The sequence below is a fragment of the Haliotis cracherodii genome, unplaced genomic scaffold, assembly GCF_022045235.1.
Source record: "Haliotis cracherodii isolate W230 unplaced genomic scaffold, xgHalCrac1.p SCAF_4, whole genome shotgun sequence".
Lineage (NCBI taxonomy): Eukaryota > Metazoa > Mollusca > Gastropoda > Lepetellida > Haliotidae > Haliotis > Haliotis cracherodii.
The window spans coordinates 48048929-48074973 of NW_027266297.1; the positions used below are offsets into that span (position 1 = coordinate 48048929).

At 38.8% G+C, this 26045-nt stretch overlaps 1 protein-coding gene across 3 annotated transcripts in view; it reads left to right on the top strand.

Moving 5' to 3' along the window:
- The window catches only part of LOC139478918 (nuclear factor 1 X-type-like), a 273086-nt gene that overhangs the window by 174246 nt on the left and 72795 nt on the right, over positions 1-26045 (top strand). For all 3 annotated transcript variants that reach the window (XM_071261607.1, XM_071261605.1, XM_071261606.1), the window contains one exon: positions 19533-19681. In XM_071261607.1, the coding sequence (XP_071117708.1) occupies positions 19533-19681 (149 nt within the window). The remainder of the gene's footprint in view (positions 1-19532; positions 19682-26045) is intronic.

A 26045-nucleotide genomic window follows, 5' to 3' on the forward strand; every position in this document is an offset into this window, starting at 1 on the left:
TTAGCTGTACACATGTTTTCTCACAATCTACTGGGGTTAAAAAATTACCCAATAATATAACTTAAAGAATTTTGATTCATTGATTGGAAAAATTCCTCAGGAATTATATATTTAAATTTAGTTACATCTTTACTCTAAATTTAAGATAGTAAAACCATAAGCATAGCTCTAAATTTGGTACAGCTGATCGCTATTGCCGGATATGTTTTACATATGGAACAATGTATCCAATCACTGACGAGGCTCCCGTGCTCAAGATAACTCTATGTTGACATGTACGAGGGGTGTTCATTAAAGATTTCCCCTGACCCACTTCCGATGGACCTAGTGGTATGAAACTTGGCATAAGGATTAGTCTTTCTCCACATAGGAACCACCAAGAGTTACACACTTCTCCCATTGTTTTATGCAACTATGGAGACCTCGCTTGTAAAAGCCCTCATTTTGCGTCTCAAACCAGGACTTGACTTCAGAAATCATTGTTTCATCATCTGTGAAACGTTTTCCCTTCAAAAATGACTTCATGGTTTGAAAGAGGTGGAAGTCAGATGGTGCAAGGTCAGGAGAGTAAGGAGGATGTGGAAGGATTTCATAGCAACAGGACTGCGCTTCTGGGCAATATGAGAGTTGTGTACTGGAGCATTGTCTTGCAGGAGACGGACACCCTTGGTCAGCATGCTACGCCTCTTAAGCTTGATAGCGTCCCGCAATTTCCGCAGCAGTGAAGCATAATAAGCTCCTGTAATTGTGGTACCCTTTGCCAAGAAATCCATCATTACAACTCCGTGCTGGTCCCAAAACACCGTGAGCATGACCTTGCCTGCAGAGGGTTGGACACGTGCCTTCTTTGGGGGTGGTGACTCCACATGCTTCCATTGCATCGACTGAACTTTAGTCTCAGGATCAGAGTGATGGACCCATGTTTCATCCTTTGTGATAAGTCTGTCAAAAAAGTTTCCCTGGTTCTTTTGGCACATGTCCAAACAATCCTTTGAGCAATTGACTCGTTCCTGCTTTTGGAAAGGTGTGACCTGGGAATCCATCGTGCAGACACCTTATGCATGTTCAAATTGTCATGGATGATTTTTTTCCACAGACCCTACACTGATCTTGACATCTTGTGCTAACTGGCGAACAGTTATACGTCTGTCTGCCAAAATTGCGGTCTCCACTTGATGGATAGTGTCCTCATCAATGGCTGAATGGGGGCGACCAGGAATGGCAGCTGTTTCCACAGATGTCCGACCACACTTGAACTGGCGATGCCAGTGTTTAACAATGTCATATGATTGGGCATCTTCCCCATAAGTTGCTTTCATTTCATCGAAAGTTTCTTTTGGTGTGCGACCTTACAAATATAAAAACCTAATCACTGCTCGGTATTCTACTGGCTCCATTGTCACACCCTACTCGATCATAACACCTGTAAAAGTGGTAAGATTAATAGTTGGGTGCTGCAAATTCAGACATAACCCATAGATACATGTATCATTACACATGTGAAATTTCAACCAAATATGATAACCCTAAGTGGTTTAGGGGAAATCTTTAATGAACATCCCTCGTAACAGTCAAACTACAACAAATATGACTTAAACGAGTCAAAGTATGGCATTTATGATATATGTATCCATTCTCTTTCAGGTAAAGTGTGTTTCAAGGCACCAATAATGGTTATCTGACTGGTTGCTGTAAATCACTGTCAGTTGACTCACGATTTCACTCGAAAGTAATATAATCAATATTGAATAAAATTTTCCATAAAATTATTAAAATAGGTTACAAACATAAGTCCAGATATACAGTGAACACTTTTTGTAACCAGACAGTGTTATTACATGATTAATTTGCATGCTTCAGTACGGTGTTACGTGGTCATGGTAACATTTTTGTGTTTGGGAAAAAACATAAAAAATCATTATGGTGTGTACAATGCACATCCCCTTTACACAGCTGTATCTTGTGAAAATGTGCGCACTATTCTCAAGAAAATACACTGCTTGAAATCAGAATATATTTTGGGGGAAATGTGTATATTTATGAACTTTAGTCTGTACTTACATGCTGTGATGTGTATCTGATACATTTTCTAAATTATCCCCCACTGTATTTAGCATATTTTTATCCGTACATATCCCGATACGCCCTTTTTCTGCAGCACTGGGTCACTCACAAACGTAATTTACAGCAGTCCTGTCTTGTTGCGAGGAAGATGTCTCAGTCACAGGACATTACCGGGGTCCAGTCTCTGGTTATTAATACCCAACCCTAGCCTGCGGGTGGATCGTTGTCCACAGTTATAGTGACATTCATTCGAACTCGGACTCCCATCGTGAGTATCGCACCTGATTCAAATTTTCAGGCATCCATGGCCTCCATAGTGACGGTCCCAGCGCTTTTACCAGGTCAGCGCCAGTGGAAGCCACGATCCATGTTGTCAGGTATTGCCAACGCATCTGCACATGCGTGGGTTTCATCATGCATAACTTCACCAGGCAGTCCAGGCACCTGTGTTCTACCTACTCCCGCCATGTCAACTGGTTCACCCTTTTGGCAGCAGTCTACAACATAGATGCATCTAGCGATTGCGACGATATTTTCAGCTACATCAGCCACCAGCGCCAGGAAACAACCTTAGGGCTTATTATTATGTCAGTGCCTGCCATACCATGTGCCAGTGATACTATCTATGCCTTCCACGTCGACTCTTATACCCATATGGCAGCAGACTATGGCACAGTGTCGACGGCAATGTACCAGCCACGCCCACCACCAAGCCTCAGCACCGGAGACAACACAGGTGCTTACGAGTATGTCAGCGCCTACTGTACACACTTGTAGACGCTTGGGAGACCATCTACGCCCTCCATGTCGACGGGTACAATGTTAGTAAGCTTTGTGCTACTTCCCCTACATGGATATCATCTAAGAGTTGTGTCTCACCTGGCGTTTTTCAACAAAGCACTTATCGAGAGTGAGGCCTACGTACTGCACCATAAGCTGCTCATCAGTACGCCGAGCAAAACACCACCGTTCCAAGGCTTGTGAAGGTGCTTCAGACGAGGATTGGGATTCATCTGCCGTAGGGAATACCCACCTCAGTTTGGCCCAAAAGCCGGATTGAATGGCAAACTGTCTCACGGTGGTAGATTCATCACCCGGACCGGCATTCGATAAGGACAGAATTTGATCCCATACTCAGGGATATTGGTTAGGTGTAAGATAAAAAATGATCAAAGTTGACAATTGCACCAGCGTTTAAGATGCCAAAGTGTAGGAAAGATGACTTTCCTATTCATGCCTTTGCAGTGGCTGACCAGACGTAGAAGGATCATCAGAGGATGACTGGCTCATTCATGCTGACCATGCTTAGCATCCCCGATGTTAGGTTTGTCTTCATTGAGGCCGAGGTCAAACAATTCAGCTTAGGCTTTCTCATCTGGTCCTTAGAACAAGACCTGACTGAGACCAAAGCCAATCATCGAGACCACTTACAGACAGTGGTAGTTCAGCATACAAGAGATTTCAGATGTTTCCACAACCTTGGCAGCACCTTGCCGCATGCTGAGGGATCAGTTCTCCCTACAAGTGATGTACGCTCAACGTTGTTTCATGCGGCGTCTGATAGACATGAGCTGTACCAAACTTGAAGAACTTTCACTTCACTCTTTCAAGATCGTTTAGACATTTGACACCGGGTACCCACCTGTTGGGATCATTGTATACAGGTCACCGCCAGGCGTCGCAAATTTCATGGAGATCAATTTGTGCCTGCACCGGCCAAGTCACAAGCCCTACACAGAACACAGAAACATCACTTGGCTGTTTACCACACAGTTCATAATTGGCTGTCCGTGTGTGACTGTAAACACCGTAATTAGGTCAACTAACCTAATGGGAACGGTGCAGGATCATTGTACAAGATTAGTTTCCTTACTGGTATGTAATTCTGCAACCTTTTGGTCAGACGCCTGTCGGTGTACATCAGTGTGGCCGAGTCACTAACTCCAGTAGACCGACAATGTCAACATGTGCACAATCGAGGCGCATACAGAGTACGAGGCACCTCTCTTCATTGTCACCTCAATATATGAACGGGAGCACCTGTGTAAGCGGTGTACCTTGGTGATCGGTTGAGGGGTGCTTTTTATTGTCCACATGGGAGCTGGTAGTAGTTTGCTTTCAAACACAATTTTCCACGTCTTGTCCGGACATGACACGACTAGAAGCCTTCCAATAGTTGATTTTTCAACTTTACAGCCTTGTAGACAACAATCTGCTACCCGCTCTTCAACAGCCACATACACACTTGTCAGTGGCTAGTGTTGCAGGGTTTGCTCACATCAGACGCCAAGACCCGTATGCAGCTAATGCAGCCGGGCTTGGACAGTAGACGCATTCAGCTTCCCATGGGAATGGTTAAAAGCATACGCTTTTCCATCTTAAAGAGCTTGCTCTGATTTAGGTAACGCCTTAGCATCCATCATGGATCTAAAAAATCAGAAGACGATCCACTACTTCTCACAGCAAACTACCTTGGAGGCTGGCGAGAATGTAGTTCGTTGACCTCAAAAACCTTGCAGAAGACAATTCACAGCCCCTCCCAGAGTAGTCAAACCTACTAATCCACAGTCACAGCAGACTACCTCACTAAACGCCAGGTAGATATCATCTGCACTCTTGGTTTGTCTTAAAAAGGTGAAAAGCACCAACGGCTATTCAGCACGGGCAGCTAAGGCAATTGCTTTGGCACATCCTCCCACTACCAGGGGGTTAAAGGATGACAAGTGGCAATCATTCAGACCAAAGAATCAAGATCCTGCAATAGGGTCACCTCAATTCTTAACTGAATACCTCCTACATAGCACCCTTACAATGTATTTGGTAGCACTTTATTCACTTTATTCTATTCTGGAAAATTGAAAAATGACTAAGTTCCCTGAACTACAAGCCCTACTACGTTCTTTCAGGCTTGAGGATCAGAAGGCAAAATTCTGTTGCCCATTGTGGGATTTGAATATGGTACTTCAAGGTATGCGCGTGCCCCCCCTTTGAGCCACCGCTTTTTAGGACCTCACCAAGAAAACTATTTATTCTTTGCTTTAGCCACTGTGGTTTGGGTGAGAGAGTTACACAAACTTTGACATCACCCGTGTCCGTTTTGATCATGGTAAACAGGCAGCGGTACACCTCAGTTTTACTGCCCCTGTTTTACGGAGCTTAATTTGCCTAATTGTGAGAGAGGTACTAAGCTTGTGAAATCAACTCCTCCTCTAACTTTTAGAGAATATCCCTGACACTCTACACACAAGATGTCGACATGTCGATGATACGCATATCGCAGTCCCGTTTCATTTCGACTAATTTTGACAGTTACTGTCCCTGTTTTACGGAGCTTCATTTGCCTAATTGTGAGAGACAGTACTAAGCTTGTGAAATCAACTCCTCCTCCAGCTTTTAGAGAATATCCCTGACACTCTACACACAAGATGTCGACATGTTAATGATACGCATATTGCAGTCCCGTTTCATTTCGACTAATTTTGACAGAGTTACTGCCCCTGTTTTACGGAGCTTCATTTGCCTAATTGTGAGAGAGGGTACTAAGCGTGTGAAATCAACTCCTCCTCCAGCTTTTAGAGAATATCCCTGACACTCTACACATAAGATGTTGACATGTTAATGATACGCATATTGCTGTCCCGTTTCATTTCGACTAATTTTGACAGAGTTACAGCCCCTGTTTTACGGAGCTTAATTTGCCTAATTGTGAGAGAGGGTACTAAGCGTGTGAAATCAACTCCTCCTCCAGCTTTTAGAGAATATCCCTGACACTCTACACACAAGATGTCGACATATTGATGATACGCATATCGCAGTCCTGTTTCATTTCGACTAATTTTGACAGAGTTACTGCCCCTGTTTTACGGAGCTTCATTTGCCTAATTGTGAGAGAGGGTACTAAGCTTGTGAAATCAACTCCTCCTACAGTTTCCAGAGAATATCCCTGACACTCTACGCACAAGATGTCGACGTGTTGATGATATGCATATCGCTGTCGCGTTTCATTTCGACAAATTTTGACAGAGTAACTGCCCCTGTTTTTACGGAGCTTCTTGATATCTACTCCTCCAGTTTCCAGAGAATATCACAATATCTAACTATAACTTAAACTATAGTCAGTTTCCTTGTATAAGGCTTTTGTGGGTGAGCTACATCCTTATGGCATTAGCATTCAGATTGGATTACTCGCAACAAAATGTTCTGCACAATTTGTTTCAAATGCAGTGATATAAACTCGTTAAAAAAATTCATGTGGGGGATGTTGTGCTCTCAGAGAACTCTTGTTTTGATAGTTTTAAAGTTTTACCTAGTTTTGACCATTGCTCTTTGACCAAACTGCATGCTAAAATTTCTTATTGCCATTACTCAAACATATTTGTTTTCAAACTGTAATGAAATTTGAAATATGTGTAGTTAGTTCTGCGTCTGAACAAATATGAACTGTTTTTCACAATATTGAACCTTTTGACCCTTCTTTGACCTTAACACTTGACTGTGCTCCTTAAATTTCTAAAATGCATTTCTTTGTACTGTAAACATCTTTTCAGTACAATAAGACCAATGAAACTGAATTTTCACATGCTTCTTCCCACCAATGATAACACCCCAATGTGTTCTAGTGGTTCAAATCTGATCTACCTCAGCATCCATGTTGAAAAGTCTATTCATAGCTGTTACTGAATTATTTTTGTTAAAAATGTTATGATGTTTGAATATGTTCCATTTGTTGCACTATTAGAAATTATGACATTGTTTTGATCACGTTGTCTTAAATTCTCTCAAAAGGCATATATAGCTCTGTTAATTTCTTCTCCCATGAAATTGCCAGCATCGGGGTGCTGAACTTGTCATGAATGTTTCTCCTTATGATGACATTGCTTTTTTGTTCAAATCATTAGACTTTAGCATGTTTAGTATTTAGTTTTTAGTCCTCAGTCTTTCTGCAGAAAGTTTTTAAATATCAGTAGTGACAGCAATCATTTAAAATGGCTGTCTTTGTTGACATTTTAAACTGTTGACTACATATCCAGGAGAGCTACCGTGCCTTGACACTATTTTATGTATTTCCAAGGCAACAAGTTGTTCACGGAGCATAATCCATAAACTGTCTATATTTTTTTACTTATCCTGCATTACTTCTTAATGCATTTACTGTTTACCTTACGACAACAAAAACAGTGCAACAGCAATGGTCCTGGGTGAAGAAATAAAGTTGTTGTTCTGAAGTCCCACTTTTACTGACCACCTCTGCTGTCCTGTGACCTTGATGACACCTAAGGTCACCTTCTTTATATCACTGCTTGTCGCACTACAGTGAGGACGTTTCCCAGCGGAGCTCTCCTCTTGGATTAATTTCAACCTTCAGTTTTCATCTACAATTCTAAAATTGATCTGTGATGGATGATATATTCTTTTCATATTACTTTCACCATGTTGCATAGTTTTTTTCGAGTTAATTAGGCGTATATATCCAGCCACATATTTGTTGTTCGCTGCCATTTTGAATTGTGTTACAATTCTTTGCCTGCCAAAATAGTCAAATTGTTTACAATTCTCAGCTACGTATAAATAACATATTCTTGTGTATTTAAATACTACTAGCTTTGGTGTTAATAAGAGTTGCATATATATAAATTACACTTTCAATTCATTAACAATATGTTTGCCGATAGATTATTATTAATTCTACGGCCTCCTTCCAGTCCCGCTTCATCAAAAATTCTTTATTTGCGTAACTTATGCTAGTGTGTTGTACTAATTGTCGTGGAAAAAATCTTACAAAGATTATCATCCACATTGGTTGGCTTGCACGCAGATGTGCTTGCCAAACTCTAAATGTAAATAGCTTTGGCATTACATTGAGTTGCGTATATAAAAATATTGTATACACTTTCAACTCGTATTTTTGCTGATAGATTATTGCTCAATTCTATGGCATTCTTCCAGCACTGTTTCATCAACAATTCTTTGATTATAACCCTGTTTAGGAAGTAAATCGGGGGTATATTGTGATCCGTCTGTCCTTCCTTCCGTCCGTCCGTTCTTCGGTCCGAGCTTTTGTACGGCCCATATCTTTTTAACCATGCACCCTAGCTTCACCAAACTTGCTACACACATTTACCACAATGAGTACTTGTGCCTTTTGCTAGTTTGAAGATTCTGAACTTTTTAATTTTTGCCGTTTCCATGGAAACATTAAGAAACTTAAACTTTTAGGGTGGGTGTTTTGTACGGCTTATATCTTTTTAACTATGCACCCTAGCTTCACCAAACTTGCTACACACATTAACCACAATGAGTACTTGTGCCTTTTGCTAGTTTGAAGATTCTGATTCTTTTTATTTTTGCCTTTTCCATGGAATCATGGTGAAACATAAATTTTGGGAGAGTTTTTGTACGATCCATGTTTACAATAGTATGTATCCTAGCTTCAGCAAATACTGTATTTCCTCATATGCCCGGCTTTCACTAATTATGGCAGACCTTGATACAGCAGTAGAGATCAGAATGTGATGGGGGATTGAGATTTTCATTGAAACTCTGTAATCACGCAACATTTATAGGAGACAGATTTTTGATAGAGGAACTACGGTAATTCTCTTTTGCTCTTTTTCAATTAATGTATAATAAGTATGCATCATGCTTTGTAGTTAATTTCCAGTATGAAAGGATTCCAAGAATGTATGTTGTGCTAAGCATTGATTATCCCACACTAGATTGAAATGAAATATATTTGCAAAAACGTGTTCATTTCAAACAAAATGCATCCTCATGGGGTTACAAAGGAAAGGGCAGTTCCTCTGACTTTCATTAATTAACAAACTATTTACTATTTGTTGTTGACCAGCGGAGATAACGGGGGTATGTGAGCTTTGCTCACTTCTTTCTTGTTGCGTAACTTATGCTTGCCCGTTGTACTTATTATCGTGGAGACCAATCGCCCAAAGATCTCTATCCATGTTGTTTGTCATGCACGCAGATGTGCTCGCCAAATTCTAAATGTAAGTTTTGTTTAGATCTCTTTTTCCAACGAGTTTTACAATATATTGGCAGGTTACAAACAATCAACAATACCAGAGTATTTTGTGAGTATCAACATCCAGACATCCAGATCTGCTAAATCTGCAACGCCAACGCCAGTGTCTCAAGACGCTTAAGACGCAGATGCATAAGCATTGTGTCTCAGTTACCTACGCCGAGCGCAGGGCCTGACTACGAACCAAGCACCTCTACAATGACATCAGTGTACAATGTTACGCAGGCGATGCATGATCAGCTTTGCACTGTTCCAACATACCCAGGGCAGCAGATGCACGTTCAGGCGTCAACACCGTTCCTGAATGTTAATTGGACACTGGTTAAAGCGCTTCTACAATGATCCAGTCATCACCGATGAGCATTGTCTCATAGACCTGCACCAAGCGCAGCATCTGCCTACCAATCAAGACCTCTACAATGACATCAGCCTAAGGGCTTACAGTGTACTCGGTTATGCAACCAGCACATGATCAGCTTAGTGCTGTTCCACCAACTTTTTCACAAGTGTAGGCGCTAACACTTGTGCCAAATGTATACCAAACACCTAATGTGCTTTCTGGTACAGCATACATGGCTGGGCAGCGCTAGTGCCCCAGCGTGTACAGGGACATCAGCACATGTCTCTATATCCAGTCGGGTCTTCAAAGCCTTCTGATAGAGGAGGCACTAAGCACCGGAGCAGATCGACGGCTTAGCGCAAGTACCCGATTGGGTAGCAGACCACCCATTGTCAGTGGCGCCCTCCCCTGGTAACGGGGTACATAAGAGGGACAGCACAAGGTCATTGGATGAAGACTTCTACAAGCTTATGTTTGCTCCATCATTTAAGCCACCAACATCGTCAATGCATGCAGTGGATCAGCATCTATCTGATTAGATCATTTCCAATCTATGGTGATTTTCCTACAACGTCTGAAGGACGATTACATACTCACCGTACTACATCATGGTTTCCATTTACATGTAGAGGTAACCCCACCGTTGACCACAGCTCGACTTGGAAAATCCAACATAGACATACTGTTGGTGAAAAGAGCTGTAGAGATGGCTCACAACCCAGACTTAACACCAGGGTTTTATCCTCACATCTACCTGGTACACATGAAGGACTCAGACAAGATGAGAGTGATCCACAATCTCTCCATGTTCAACGAATGTTATCTGAAGTTTCCATGTTATTGCCGCCTCACCACATTGAGACTGCTCAGAACCAACATCAGTGTGTTCGATAATTGATCAGTCTTGAATATCCATCCCTCCGACCGCAGACTCCTGAGGTTCCAGTTCAATGAGGTTCACTACCAATGGGTGGTGTTCCCATTTGTCATTTCAGTGACCCTATGGCTGCTTACAGGAGTAATGAAGCCAATAACTGCGTACCTTCACGAACACTTGGTTCGAGTTGTAGATAGAGGACTGTCTACTGTATCATCAACACACGCCAACATTAGTAAGCTACCGTGATTTCACCATGCAGACAGCTACTATATCAACTGGAATGGATAATCAACGAGGCGAACACATTAACTCCTTCCTAACGGCTTCAGTTCATAGGAGGCCTGTTCCAGACAGACCAGGATATCCTATCAGTATCGAAGGACAGATGGCACAAGATTCTACGCCTCTTGTCACCTGCTCTACACCAACCATACATGCTTCGCCAATGGCAAGTGTTGCTAGGGTTACTCACCTCAGCACAGGACTTAACCAGGATGGGTTGCTTACAACTGCACTCAATTCAACAATTCCAGAACCCTTACATCAGGCGTCAGGATCCACTCAAGGCTACCACTCTACCGGTTCAACTAAGGCCTTACCTCAATTGATGGACGTAGATTTGAATGTCTTAGGAGGAGTCTCTTTATCTGGGATATCCCCAAGTCTACACATGTACGTAGACGCCTCTTTTCAGGGGTGGGGTGCTCACCTGTAAGGTCAGGCAGCCTCAGGGCTATGGTATCTAGCTCATTGAAAGTGGCACATAAACAACTTGGAGTTGGAAGTGTTGATTCTGGCCATATGCCATTAGCAGAATCAGCTACAATCCATCCAGCTTGCAATATCCACAGACAACAGCCCAATCAGGGAACAACCCACTTCCTGCTTCAACAGACATATATCCAGACATGTATGGAATCAAGTCACAAAACGCAACTGCTACAGTTGACTTTTATGCAAACCCAATGCATTTCACTACCCAAGAATGGGTATAAAAACATATGCATTAACGGGATTCCACATGCATTGTTTAGCATCGTGCTGACAACAACCACTCAGAAAAACAACAAAATTATGCAATTATTCAACATTACGAAATGCCACGCCTGTCTGAAAATGAGCGTCTGCGAGTCATTGGTATACTTGAAGCGTGATCAAGTCAACGTGATGTTGCAAGACGATTTTACGTCCACGTCAACGGGGGTGGCAGTGTTATGGTATGGGGTGGGATAACGGCAAGACAGAGGACCTGTTTGATAGTGGTAGAGGTCCCCAAGCAACCTTAACTTGTTTTGGAGACAACTAACTTGATTGGGTGGTCAAGCTTGGTGACTTAATTGATTGTGTGACATTGTACCCATACAGAGTACAATGTTGCTCACTATTCAGGGTTTATTGAAAAACAAGCACAGCATCATACATCAGTTCAGGAATTATTTAAATTTTGTTTACGTTTTTAATTGTTTTAATGGAATTTATGATTTATAGTTTTGAAAATATTTGTACCATTGCTATCAAATGAAAAGCTTTGTCTATTGAAAAGTACCATTACTAATTTACATCCTGGAAAATATTGAAAGCATTTAAAGAACAGAGCACCCTTTCTCACCAAACTTGCCCAATTCCAATTAACAACATATTCAAATTCAAAAGTCAGTGTACATCAGTGAAATTTGTTGTGTCAAAGAGCAGTGTCTGGTTTGTCTACGTCAGAAATTTCAGAACTCTGACATCAGTAGTGTTAAAGTTACATATATCTAAACATTACAACCCGCAACAACAATGGTAATGGATGTGACTGCTAGGTTAATGTTAAACATAGGTGAACAAATTGCCTATAATTTCAGATAGAATTCAGATTATATACTTTGACTTGGACTTTATATTACCTTTTGATTCAATGCACCCACTTTTCCTGAAGTACAATAGCAGTGATACAACAATTTCCTAAACATGAAGGATGATGAAAACAACCATCTACGTGTTACAACACTCCTTTATTACATCCTGTACAAAGTTATGTGAACACAGAATCTCATTGTTTGACACATGATATAATTGTACAATCATTTGCGAAGCTACTGTGATAAAGCAAAAGTCGTCTATTTCAATGTTGTCAATTAGAGGAGTCATAAAAGACTGGTAACATAGATGACAGTGATAACCTGTTATCCATCTATGTTCTTTTTAGGTCCTCTTCACCCTGCTTCCTTCTCCTTTAATCCCTCTGAATGTCAGATCTTGACTTTCCCATATGCAATTTGAATGAAACTAATTCTGTAAGCTACGTTACTAGATGAGGTTATCTACGTTTCCACTGAAACAGTTGTCATACACTTATAAATGAAATGTTATTACTCAATTCAGGAACATTTTTATCAAGTTAAAATGTTAAGGAAATGAACAGAGGCTTCCCTAATAACAGGTAAATATTAGATTTTCTCCCTATGTTTGCACTGATTATCGTATGATCAAAACAGCAGACGACACTTTGATGGACATCACGTGACGGTCACGTGATCAAAGTGATGTCATGTCAAATGTAACATGGTTCCGAGCATTATTGACGCTACGCGAAACATTTTTGTGCTCGTAAAATATTCGACGGTTATAAACAGTTATGGATCGTATAGAATATAACTGGCACTGTACGTTACCATGAAACAAGCCAATCTAGAGCACTAATCATACAAGTCTTCCTGATGATATATTTACGCAAAAACTATTCCAGAAATATTCAGGTTCATTCTTTTATAGTTGTAGCTGTTGCTGCCATTAGGCTAGATGTACAAATAAAAGTGTGTAATATTAGGATCAACTTGCCATATTAGAGCAAATAACTTGCTGAGATCAAACCATGGTTTAACCATTAACCTAAGGACTTTAACAATTATAAGTCATTTTTGTTCATATATATATACTTCAATCATGGATTAACATGTAAATGTTTAATTTACTTACCTTGTTTTTGCTTAAATGCCTCCCTAGTCAACAGACTTATTGGCTTTCACATGGCAGTCAACTTTGGCAGGATGTGTTTCTTCTCAGCACCGGAAAGCACGAGGTGGGAAGCATTTACATTTTGCAGTGAATTTATCCCGAAACTTCAAGAGATTCTGATTCCAGAATGACTTCATTATGGATACCTTAGGGAAAACGTAGTAACCTAAATTACATCCAGTAGATTAGATCAGCACTTTCACTGCATCAGACAAACTTCGGTTTGCTGACAGATTAGGCATATTCATAAAAAAAAAATACAAATGTATTTGATGGTGTGTTTAGCTTTACTGTCGTATGATGACTTTAGTTGATGGTCCAGTTACCTTCATTGCATCATATAGAATTCACGTATTATTTATAAGGGCCCTTGAACAGTTTGTCCCGATGTTTGTTTTGTTTTTGTCCAGCGTTGAAGTCTTGTGATATCCCGGAATCATGTGACTGGATGGTAGAATTAAAAATTTAACCGAGACTGACCTGTAAGTTGAAGTCTGATTAGAACTTTTCCAGCCAGCATGCATATGCACTTGCAGTAACTGTGCTTCATATAAGGTGGTGAAAATGTTATGTTATTGAAAATAAGAACATAATATTTGGTGTTTAATCTTTTGACAAAACCCATACCTGGTAACAGGACAGAGCGACATGCCCTAAAAGAGGGGTGGTGTAACAACTCAATTGACAATATCAATGTCGGGTGTGTTGGTACAGGCGAGGCAGTGGCAGTGCATTGAAGACACCATGATTGAAAACAGCCTGGGAGATGTTGTTGCAAATATCAACCAAAGATTGGCCCAACAGAGCTAATGTTACAGGCTGTTTCTGGCCCTGTCGTAGGCATCGTTCCATCTCATCCCAGACATGTTCTGTGGGGGAAAGAGCTGGCCATGGCAGTAAAGCAATGTTATGCTGCCTGAAAAAGTGTTACAACAATTGTAGCGTGTAGGTTAGCATTTTCCTGCTGCAAACAGACGTTACGTCTCTGCATTTTCACAAAGAGTGGAACATGATTTCAAACAATAATAAGTTGTGTTCTCCTTGATGCCACCCAACACTCCATTCCATTACCCAGACTGACGAAGTTGAGTAACACAGGTGTCACTAAAACATTTTCCTTAGCGCCTGTAAACCTTTGCTTGACCATCAGAGCTGTGCAGATGAAACCTGGATTCATCTGTGAACAGTATACTATCCCAGCCTTGTCTTCAGAACCTAAGATGAGTTTCACACCAAGTTAGGCGTGCCTGATGGTGACATGGAAGCCAAATTGGCATATTGCTGGAACTCAGGGCCGGATATTGTGCTTCCTGAACTGGTTGTGTTCCATTCTGCCACTTATTTGTCCCATTGATTGCATAGATGCACCAACTGAATATGGTTGTCTTGTTGATGTGACGTCACACATGGGCGACAGGCCCATGGCAGGTCTTGAGTGTTACCCTGCTGTAGATAACGTCTCCAAAGAGGTATGATTGTGTTTCTATGAACCTCGTTTTGCACCATTCCTGTTTGCAGCATGCCCATGGTGTTTAGACATTGATTTTCAGCAAGCCATGGCATTGTGTAAGCTTTATTAATGGTTAAAAAAAAGTGTTTTTATGAGCGACTGATATAATAACATTTACTGTGTGCTGTCCACAATCAAGAAACACGTGTGAGTGTCATGCTCTCAACAAACACGCAAACATCCAAATTGTGCGCAGTGCATTTACATGCTTTTGTGAATCATGACCTCAGAGTTGAGATGTCTTCAGGAATATGTATTGAAACCTGCATAATATTATTACAGAATAAATTAATTTTTACTGAACTTTGTATCATCTGTATGACAGTTACTTTTTTCCGTTTGTATGCATCAGTCTGGCCAAAAACTGATGCCTTTAGCTATTTGGGTATTTATGAGAAAAAAATATTTTTCTGATAAAAATACAATTAATGAAGGGTTCATTTGCAGAGCACAAGTCATGAATTATTTGTATTATTTCTCTTTTCTGTCAAGTGGCTAACTGCTGTCTTTATTTTTTGGAACAGTTTATCTTTTATATATTAATGTAATTCAAATGGAAAACAAAGTGTATGAGATGATAGCAACAGCTTCCAGGTATCCTCTCATAGTAACACCACCCTACTGAGGTACTAGTCAACTTGAAGTATATAATTGAGTTGTTCATTCAATGTCATCGACTCAATAATAGTCAGGGGCTTGAGTCTTGCACTCAATAGAACATACCAATTGTAGGGGATATCTAGAAGATAAATACTATGTGTGTGTCTATTTTCGGGTCTCAAGATGAATTTCCAAGATGCAAATACTCGATAAAATCCCAGAAATAGACACACACATAGTATTTATCAATATTGTAAACCTATTGTTTTATTTAGAAAAAAACATGTGCACTCTTTAACACCTCGTACTTACTCGGTTGTGAGGCGTCAACATCGAACGTTCTGTTGTTGCTATGGTGATTGTGATTTTGGTAATGACCTGGGGTCAGATGACCACGGACTACTTTCCTGAGTGTAAGTCATTCATAAGTTGCTCGTGCTTCAGTCGAATGTTCACCTACGTCTGTACAGGACCGTATAATTAATAATAGAAATAAACAAACTCAAAATCGTCTGCGAGTTTGTTTGTTATTATCAACAGTTACATTATCTGTTGTTATGTCAACATAATCGTTTTTTCAGAGTGTAAACCCCCTGGATGCCACAGCGACACATATGTCCCTCCTCTTCAACCCTCACTTCGAAATCGAATAAAACTCAAAATACATCACACAGATTAATGCACTTCACAGTTTTGAATTCCCCCTTCTGTTTATCATTTACTGTCATTTTAGGCAATTCAAAATTACTGAAAGTGACTTCTGAAAATTAGGTACATTGTAAATCTCGCCAAATCACAATTCATGGCGTTATATAAATATTTACTGTGTGTTTAGAAATCTAAATATCGGATATTTACTCGAATAATTAAAGGATATTAGCGATCACAGGTATCAAATCACTACTGATCATACTGATAATTCTGAAACGTCGCTGATAAGCCTAGAATCGTTTAGAATGTTTTGGAAAATATGCATACACGAACGCCGAATTGTACGTTCTGCCATATTGGATTGTGTTTACAATATGCCGGTTATGAGACGCCTACTTGATCAGGTATATTTCAAACTCAGCTGCTATACATGCATCCCTGAATTCCTCATACATTTTCGAAACAATGGATAAATGGTCTTTGTCACTAATGCAAATTATCTAGATGAAATCATGCTAAATAAGTTAGGTATGGAAACGAAAACTGTGCTCGGAAAACTGTACTTGCTGGAATGTAAACAAAGCAAAATTCAGATTTAAAACTGTGTAGCATTTTTAGAGGTACTTTCGTCTAATTGTTGCATACATTGGCTCGATCACACGTTTGAGACTATTCATGGGAAGAGTATCGTTGCACTAATTATGGAAATACACATATATACATTACAATGATGTGGTAAATTCAACAGAAGCAGTTTACAAAAGTTTAAGTCCTGTGTCGCGCCAGGACTGACGCTAAATCACTCACAATGATGACGGTAGTTATCTGCATTTCTGACTAATTCTCTTTCTTACATTGGAAAACATGGTAAACAAATAACAGTACGCAGATTGTCAGAATGCTTCTGATTACTTACGTGACCCATTTATGTGTATATAATCCCTCAATCAACGAAAATCCTCCTCTGGAAATCCCGCGTACTGTTGTCAGTGAACACGCCATTTTGTAAAAGTCGGTCATCGGTAGTGATGTCATACGGAAGTAAACATTGTTGTACATATTTGGTAATTTCTTTGAGGTGTAAACTTTCAACTTGGCACCAAGCGTGTTCTTTGTTTTTGTCTAGTTCGCCTTGATAATCCAGATATGACGGAAACCTTTTTGTGTAGGGTCACATTATTTATGAGTAGTAAGCAGCACATAGTATGACGTCACTTATGACAGTGGTGTCATGTATTAATGTGCTACTGCAATCATGAGAATAGACAAATTCATCGGTTCAATGCTAAAAAGGTGCGATTTTGGGGGGTGTAAGAAACAGATTACTGCACTCTTGCCTGTCAGATACCATTGATCTTACAACTCGTTACAAAGCGTATCTACGTGTTGTAATCTCTATTTCCTACACAGTGTTTCGGTCGCTTGCTTCAGGGAATTCAAATCATATTTTCACACTTTGACATTTGGTCATGTGACCCAAATTAGCCAATCACAACACAGAACACACTTTCTGTAGGTTTACAATTCATTATTGTTTCTTCTGTGTTCAGATGAGTGAGTTCCAGCACCTTGTGGCTCTGTTTTTGTTTACAATGTAATGAATTATGACATGTGTAATGCTATGTCCAGCATCTGTCATGTGTCGTAAAAACATCTTCTTCCCCCAAACCCCTGAACCTATTTATTCGCAATCTTATCTCTGTTGATTTTTCCTGAAGTATCTGAAACATGTTCAGATGTCTGGAAAACTATCAATGTAAACTCATTGTATTAAGCATCCAAGTGTTTGACAGTATAATTCTATGATAAATTAAGTGCACCTCCTCTATTTTCATGTTTTACATCTTTAAATACAGTTGAGCTTCTGTACCCCTGGCACACTGCTTTGATATACTACATCCTGTATTTAATGCTGCAGTATAAGGAACTAACTATTTGATTGGCATTCTACATATATATTTTTTTCTTACTTGGAATAAGAAACATTGTTGAAGTTTGTTTCATGTTTGTCCATTAGTCCTGATACTTTATGCAGAACATATTGCAACCTTTATACTGTCAGCAATTTCAATTATGTGTCTATCTTTGTTAACATTTTAATTAAGCAGCATTCTGTAAGGGGGAAAGCTGAATGTGTTTGCTTGAATTTTGGTAACGCAATTGGTTTTCTCTACCACAAGCAAGATGTTAGGAGATTTCATACTTGATACACCTCCTACATAATGCTGGGAACATATGATTGGATATATATGACATGAATGTCAAGATCACTCTGTATGAACTAGGTGTCTGAAAGCTTGTGTATCCAATAACTTGAGTATGTTTGAGTGGAATTTGATAAGTATAGATATGATCTCAAAGGCAGGGTCTTGATTGCATCAAATTTTTGTCACTGAAGTGTGAGTGAATATTTTTACATTGCCAAAAAGTCAACATTGTTCAAATTTCACAAACTTTCGGATTAATACAAAAAATATCCAAATATTTTTCCAATCACTTTGATAGACTCTGATTAATTCACTCTGTACTTCTCAATTGTCAAGATTGTATCAAATATCATACTTACTTTGGAGGTAATTCAGTCATAAAATGACTTAAAAGTACTTTCATTCAGAAGGTATTGGCATTGTGATATGGAGTGTTCATATTTGCAGCAAGGCATTGAAGTTCAAGACCACTTAGCGTGAGTTGGGTGTTCAAAAAGCTTGTGAACAAGGTAACTAAGTATTTATGATTGGAATTGGACGAAACTCAGTATACATGATCTCTATGGCAGTTCAAGATTGAAGAGCAAAGTCATTACATTGGAAGTGGTTATAACTTTGGTGTTAGGTAGCTACAGGTATTGGACTTCCTTTATCAATATTGTACTACCTTGGGCATGTGTTTTCCCAAACCCTGAAGTGATGTTTTTACAAGGGCTAATGACTTTTGTCATAAGGAAGCTAGATGCATACACCTTGGGAATTTGTGTGAGATCACCTGTCACTTGATGTGGTAAGTTAAATGGCTCATGATACATGTTTCTGATGAGAAGGTTTGGGGGCATTCAGGAAGAGGTGGAGATAGGGCTACTTTTATTACTTTAGATATTATGTAAATCTTTACTTTTGAAGCTGAGGACTGTATATCAAAATGAACTACTGTACTGTGCATGATTTTTGTCTCTCTTTCAACATGGTACATGGCACATTTGTTCTCTGGGAAGTGCTAGATGGCAGCTGAAAGTCTTGGGTACATTACATTGGGATCCATCAAAGCTGAGGTTCAAGGTAGTACTTGAGAAGTATATTTTGCTTGCTCAGATCAGTCTGAGGTTTTCTTGTGTGTTTTTTGTGTGGACATCTACCTTGAAGGTGAAGACAAATCATTTGCAGAGGTCATAGAAACATGCTTAATGGCAGGTTATAGTTCAAGGAAGACATTATATTGTACATTCTTCACATTGCAGGTTTACAAGAATCGATGATAATGAGTTCCAGTCAGACGGGCCATGTGGGGCATCCTAATACCATGAAATACCAAGAGAATCATGGCAGTGATACTTTTTCTGACTTTGTCACATTGGTTTGCCAGGAGGCTCAAAATTCCCAAACTCAAGTGAGTAACCTCAGTTCCAGTTCCAGTTCCATGCAGTGTTTCTGTTGACTAGGACTGGCATTATATTGTTGAAATAATTATTATCACTATGATATTGCATTGTCTTAACATTAAGCCAGGTAACAAAAGACCGAAAAGCTTATTGTACACATTTGAAACGCAACACAGTGCAATAATCTGATTAGTTCATGATTCATGATATGAACTGACTTTCAGGTGTTTTGTGAAGCTTACACTTTGAACCATATAATCATTGTTTATTACCATATGAACAAGCACCACTGTCATGAAGCCCATAACCATATATTCAGAAATTTCCAAGCATGAATTCTGAATTCAGTAAATACTTGATCCTAGTGTATTTCAAATGCATTTGTTTTGATTGTACTGGTAGTTTTGACAAGGTTTGAAACATGAATATTGCCTTGGGCGAGGAAACTTTTCAAATGTTTTCATGCCTTTGAAAGTTTTGGATCATTTCGGATATCAAGGGTATGTATTTCAATATTTTTGTTATCCTCATATTACCAACATTAAAACAACCATATGTGTCTCCACCATGTGAAATATTGGGTTCATTTTGCTTTGTCAGTGATGCCCACCATTACAATAATGACATAATGACTGTCACAACAGATTGCAATTTCCATCTCACTTCAATCATGTAACACAGAATCCAAAGCATGCCTCTTCGACATTCGGAGCGCCCATTGCCCTTGGTTACCAATCAGTGTCCTGGATCCCTCACTATCCTTCTCATGCATAAGAGGGTACACACATGCTTGGTTCATTTTAATTGTAACCTTTAACATCTGTCTTATACATTCTTGATAAATCAAACTTAAACAGTTATATTCCTAGGAGGTTACTTCCTTATATTCTGTTGCGAATCTTCAACTTGCTTTAAGCAGTTTGTAGATTGTGCCATGAATCCAGTATAGGAATATTATACGGGTGTGCGGTATTACTGGTACACCAGTATATTGTGTTGCAAATCATCAGAACTACTACATAAAGAACTACTTTATTTTGAAACATTGATATACAAAGTGTGGGGAAGATCATGTAAGGTAGGCTGAATATGTACTGTTTCGTTGGTCATCTGCCCACTAAGACTCCACCCTGCTGATAGTATCTAAAACTCATCAATTATTTGTACCCCAAAGGTAGTGTTGTAGAGAGGGATCACTGTAAATGTATAATTCCTACGAATCCTCTAATTCTATTACATCACTCCCATAGATCCTGTATTTTGGCTGCAATCACACAATAAATAAATCTCCAGAAGCCCTCTTCACTGTCAATTACACACAAGCAGTTGTTCCTGTAATGACACAAGTAGCCCACAGGTCTTCCGAGCACAAGGTCTGGAAAAACCTCTCTTCTTTCCTGTGTGTGGTAGGGGCAACACCTATTGTTCAGCTTACTCTAGCACTTGGTTATGTACTCATTGTTTAAAGCTCTCAACGCTACTGTCGAACCAGTTCAACAGAGTCTGTCACTACCTGTGTTGCTACTGTCGAACTAGTTCGACAGGCGAATAGCATAAGGACACCCACAAACAAAACTCACCATATCTATTTACAAAGAAGGCTTTGCGTTACATTTAAATTATGTATGGCATGCATAAATGCTCAGCTTGCTCAATATCAAAACTTTCAGTAGTGTATTTACCTCAAAAAGAAAATATTGCGAGTTTAAAAAGTTTCAGCCAAACTTTGCGGCACACAACTACCAGAAACGGCCATTGTTGACTTTTGGCACTTCACGTTGAGCGGCATGCAGTCCGATATTTTCTTTATAATGTTATCATTTTTCACATTTGATCATAATTCATTGTTTGCTGACGAAGGGAAAACACTCAAGTTCCTTAATTTCTAAAAATTAGCAATTTTCGAAGTAATTAATTATAAACAAAAACAATCTGAATCGTAACATCATCGATTGGATGAAACTTGTACGATCATGGCAACGGCGGTAAACAAACAACTCGACATGCATTGTGAACCCGTAAGACTATTACAATAATTTTGTTACATCTAACTTAATTTTCTAGAATTATTGACACGCATGTATAAATCTGTGTAAAAAAATATCATTTTTATAGAGTTTTCAAATGATTTCGTTTGATAAACTTTCGGACACATTGACAAGCCGACAAACGTCGGTGATACGTTTGGGCGTGGCCTAACTCGCGATTTGTTTAGCTGAACAAAGTCAACAAACACTGCAAATAATGACAAATATTGGATGATACGCAAAATCTGAACTGATATACATTCTAGGTAAATCATTCAATAGCAATATAATCAAGTTTAGGCGACATTTTTTTTATTTGTTGGTTTACGGATGCGCCGCTCTTTCAAAGTCCAAATGTTAAAGGGGCACTGATCTAACGCATTTCCCCGGACTGGTTGTTGCCTTTGTTATTGTTTTTCCCCCTTGAGTACCCGGATGATACGCAACGCAACTGAGCGTGACCAGAGACTGGGCTACCGTCTGCAAGTACAGCTAAATAAACTTTGGAGGCTGGAGGCAATATTTGTTTTACGCATTTTTGAACACTGATTGGTTAACTGTGATCTATAAAGATTTCTTCAAAGGGCGCATGTTAATTAATTTCTTCAGCCTAAACAAACAGACAAAAAGAACGGTGGAGCTCATCGGATGTCGTCATTTGGAAATACCCCAGGCGGTTATAGTTTAATATAAAAAAAAGTATCCATGCAGTGAAAGCATTTTCGGATTTCGGATTGCGTCGATAATACGATTACTACTCCCTTGATGTCATCCACGTTTTCTGGTATAACCCTACACTTGTGTATTTGTCGTAATTCACTTGATGCTCAGTTAATGAATTTATTACAGGTACAATTAGTGGTAGCACCACTTAGATTACCTGACAAAGGTTCCCATTTGGCATTTATTGTGTCTGGGGAAATTATTCAATCTAAATCCAGGTTTGAAGTGAGGTGAAATTTATGTTATGTAATATGCACGTGGCAGCCCAGCAAGAGGTGAATGATCGGTTGATTTACTTATTTTTGTAAATCAACGGATCGTTCCTAGTCATCAAAGGAATAACAGGAAATACGTTGATTGATTAATCACTGTTATCTTGCACAGTGGATATGTCAAAAGTGAGTGTTTACATGTCTAGGTTTACTAAAACAAAGGGAATACACTCATATCATGGCGTGAAGTGCTGATGTAAAAACAACATACTTTGTTCAAAGGGTTAACTGATAATACGTTGATTGATTGCTCATTGTTATCTATCACTCAATGGATTTTTTTAGGAACCGTGGACGTTATGAAAATAGTTGTCACGTGGGCTTTCTCAGCCGACCTTTGAGACTTGACACCTATGTGAAACACCTGAAACAATCTAAGTGATCAGTTGAGAAACGAACACGGGTTATAATATTCCGAAACGATGTATATCTTGATTGTTACAGAGACACGTGACATCGAATAAGTTTCTTTGTACAGCTAAAAAAATCTGTCCAGATTGATTTAGACGATCAAAAGGGCCTACAAACATCACAACAGATTATTATGTAGGATTAGAAGCCAAACAACACAGAAATGTACTTTTCAGTCTCTTGGTGATGACATTAAACATCAAAATGTTTGGAATTCGTTATCATAATAATACAGATGGAAATGTTTTTCAGTCACTTTGTTAAATAACTGAATATTTAGGCGTTTAATAAATTTTAAAATGTTACACATTTTGATAAAAATATACACACTATCAAAAAGCAATGCTCAGGTGAAACTTTGTGTTGCAAGTCAAAATAGTGTAAACGAAAATCGCAAAATTACCAAGCAAGTGACTTATCAAAACTACGTCACCATTACCGATGCTACCCACAAAGATACTTACATTTCCTTATTATCTCGAAAACTGTATTTCATTTTGTTGATCAATGTGACCATATGCCCTTATTACTACCCATACAAGTGACTAATGCGCTTACGAATGGCGCAGCAGAGGTCGCGAACTAGTCTAGATTTCTGCTATACATCCGGGTACTCACTGGGAAAAAACAATAACAAAGGCAACAACCAGTCCCGGGGAATTGCGTTAGATCAGTGCCCCTTTAAAAAAAAATAAAAATGAAAATTACCCTTTTTTTTATTACCGCCGATCTTTTCGACTAAAAGTTCAAACAAAAAAAGATTTCTTTTCCTCGTCGAGCTTAAAGCAAAGGGAAGTCACTCTGATATTTCTTGCTGGGATCCTTCTTTATACCATCAAAGCTTGTCAACGCAAAGCGCAGTGGTGACCAGTTTAACTATTTCAACACTGTTTGCCGTTCAAAGCCACAAGTCACACCGCACGGTAAACCGTCCAAGCCACGTCAAAATAGTTTATAATTATATTAACCTACTTGTCATATCATTCATTTATTAAATCTATCACATTTCACAATGTCTGAAATACCTATTCCATTTGATTTTATCATTTTTTATCTATAGATTAAAAATATATTCACTTGACACTATTTCCCGCAATGTTATTGGAAATAAAATTCTCGGACACACTTCGACAACGGGTCCTCACGGGCTGAAACGTCTTTATTTACAAAGTAATAAAATCATCAAAAATGTATCTATAAAAGTTGCCAAACTGACATCTTAGTTATTATTTCCAACTTTTCGTGCGATCGCATATCGTAAGTCAAATGACATCTCGGCTTTCGTCGCCTGGATTTCTCGGCTCGGACACGATGTCTTAATGCCAAAATATATGCATAAGAAATCTTTGTCACAGCTCGTAACCTAGCTCTATGCATCCATAAAGTTCCATATTTTTAATATAGATCGCGATTTCATGCTAAAACGTTCAGAATAACATGATTTAACACAAACCTTTCGCCAAAGTCTGAAAATTATCTTTGCTGTAATTTGATTAGCTGCCTTAGGTCACGTGCTTAAATTTGACTAATCACGAACCTTGTAGCAGATTTTGTCGGTGAAACAATATAAGTTTTTTTAATGTATACTGACATGGCAGGACGTATGTGTTATTCATACGAAGCTTTGAAAACCGAGGTATTTCCTCATTTTAGTGAGCGGACAGCCACTATCATCGGGAAATGGGGGATGACAGATATTATTTGTAATTCTTTTTAAAATAATGTTCAACGTAAACAAATGAAAATTAAAAAGAAATAGGTAAGTGGATTTTATGAATTCTTATATTTGCCGAAAAAATCGTTAGATTTGCGCTAAATTTGGACGTTATGAATGTTTTAGCTTACATTATTATTTATTTAAAACGAACTTTATTTAGTTGTTCATGAATTATTTAAATAATGAAATACACATAACTTTCATATTTATAAACAATAGGATTAATTAGACCTTTCAAATAGTGTATGGCCAAACATGTAGTAGCAAAGATGTTAATTTCAGCAGATAATTCATTGATAAATGTTGGTTTCATTTATCACACAACAGTCTCTGGGAACTTGGTGTCACAGCAGTAATCTTCTGGTTGGCTGGTGTTGAAAGAGTTAAACGTTGCCCATGCATTTGCAGCCAAAATAGCAGCGTTTTACATGCATTTCCACTCATGACATGAATAAGCTGAGTGCAAGGGATATAATAAAATGTTCTTGAAAAATTGAGTTATTTTACTTTTATTACGACAGGATATTTTTTTTCATACCTACCTAACTTTTTAGGACAAAATTCAGGTAAAAAAAATGTGAGAGGCTTTTTTTCTTCTTTTTTTTAATTGGCCTGCCTCACTTTTGAAATGAGTTTGAAATCCGTAAACCAAGAAATAAAAAAAGTGTCGCCTTACGGAAAATAATCAAAATACTTGCAATTTTAGCTATCATCAGAAAATACATAGTTTACTTTTTTACTTGTTTACTATTTATTGATTTGGATAGCAGTCTTCACTCCTATTTGTTTCATATTTATTCGTGATTGCCGCCGGTGCGTAACATCAAATTTGTAAGTCTAAATCCGAAATTGTAAAGGATTCCAAGCTCGATGATTTAAAAAAAAAAATTCTGAAAACGACGGCAGCGGAGAGAGATATAACATATTGATATGCCATAATGATAACAACAGAATATTGTTATTGGTCTGTCATTGAAAGAAGACAATTTAGAATATTAAGGATTGTTTTTAAAACGTTTACTCCCCCTCCCCAATCTTCAGAACGGATGAAAGTAGGTACACAAGTCGACTGGATGAATGTAGGGCCTATGTGATTTTGTACCCCAAACAAATTGTACCCAAAGCACTTGATGATTTTATACCCCAAAAAACTAAACTAAATCTGTTTGATCATATTTATTTTTTCATGTTTATTGCAAACAATGAGCTGAACATTATGGTA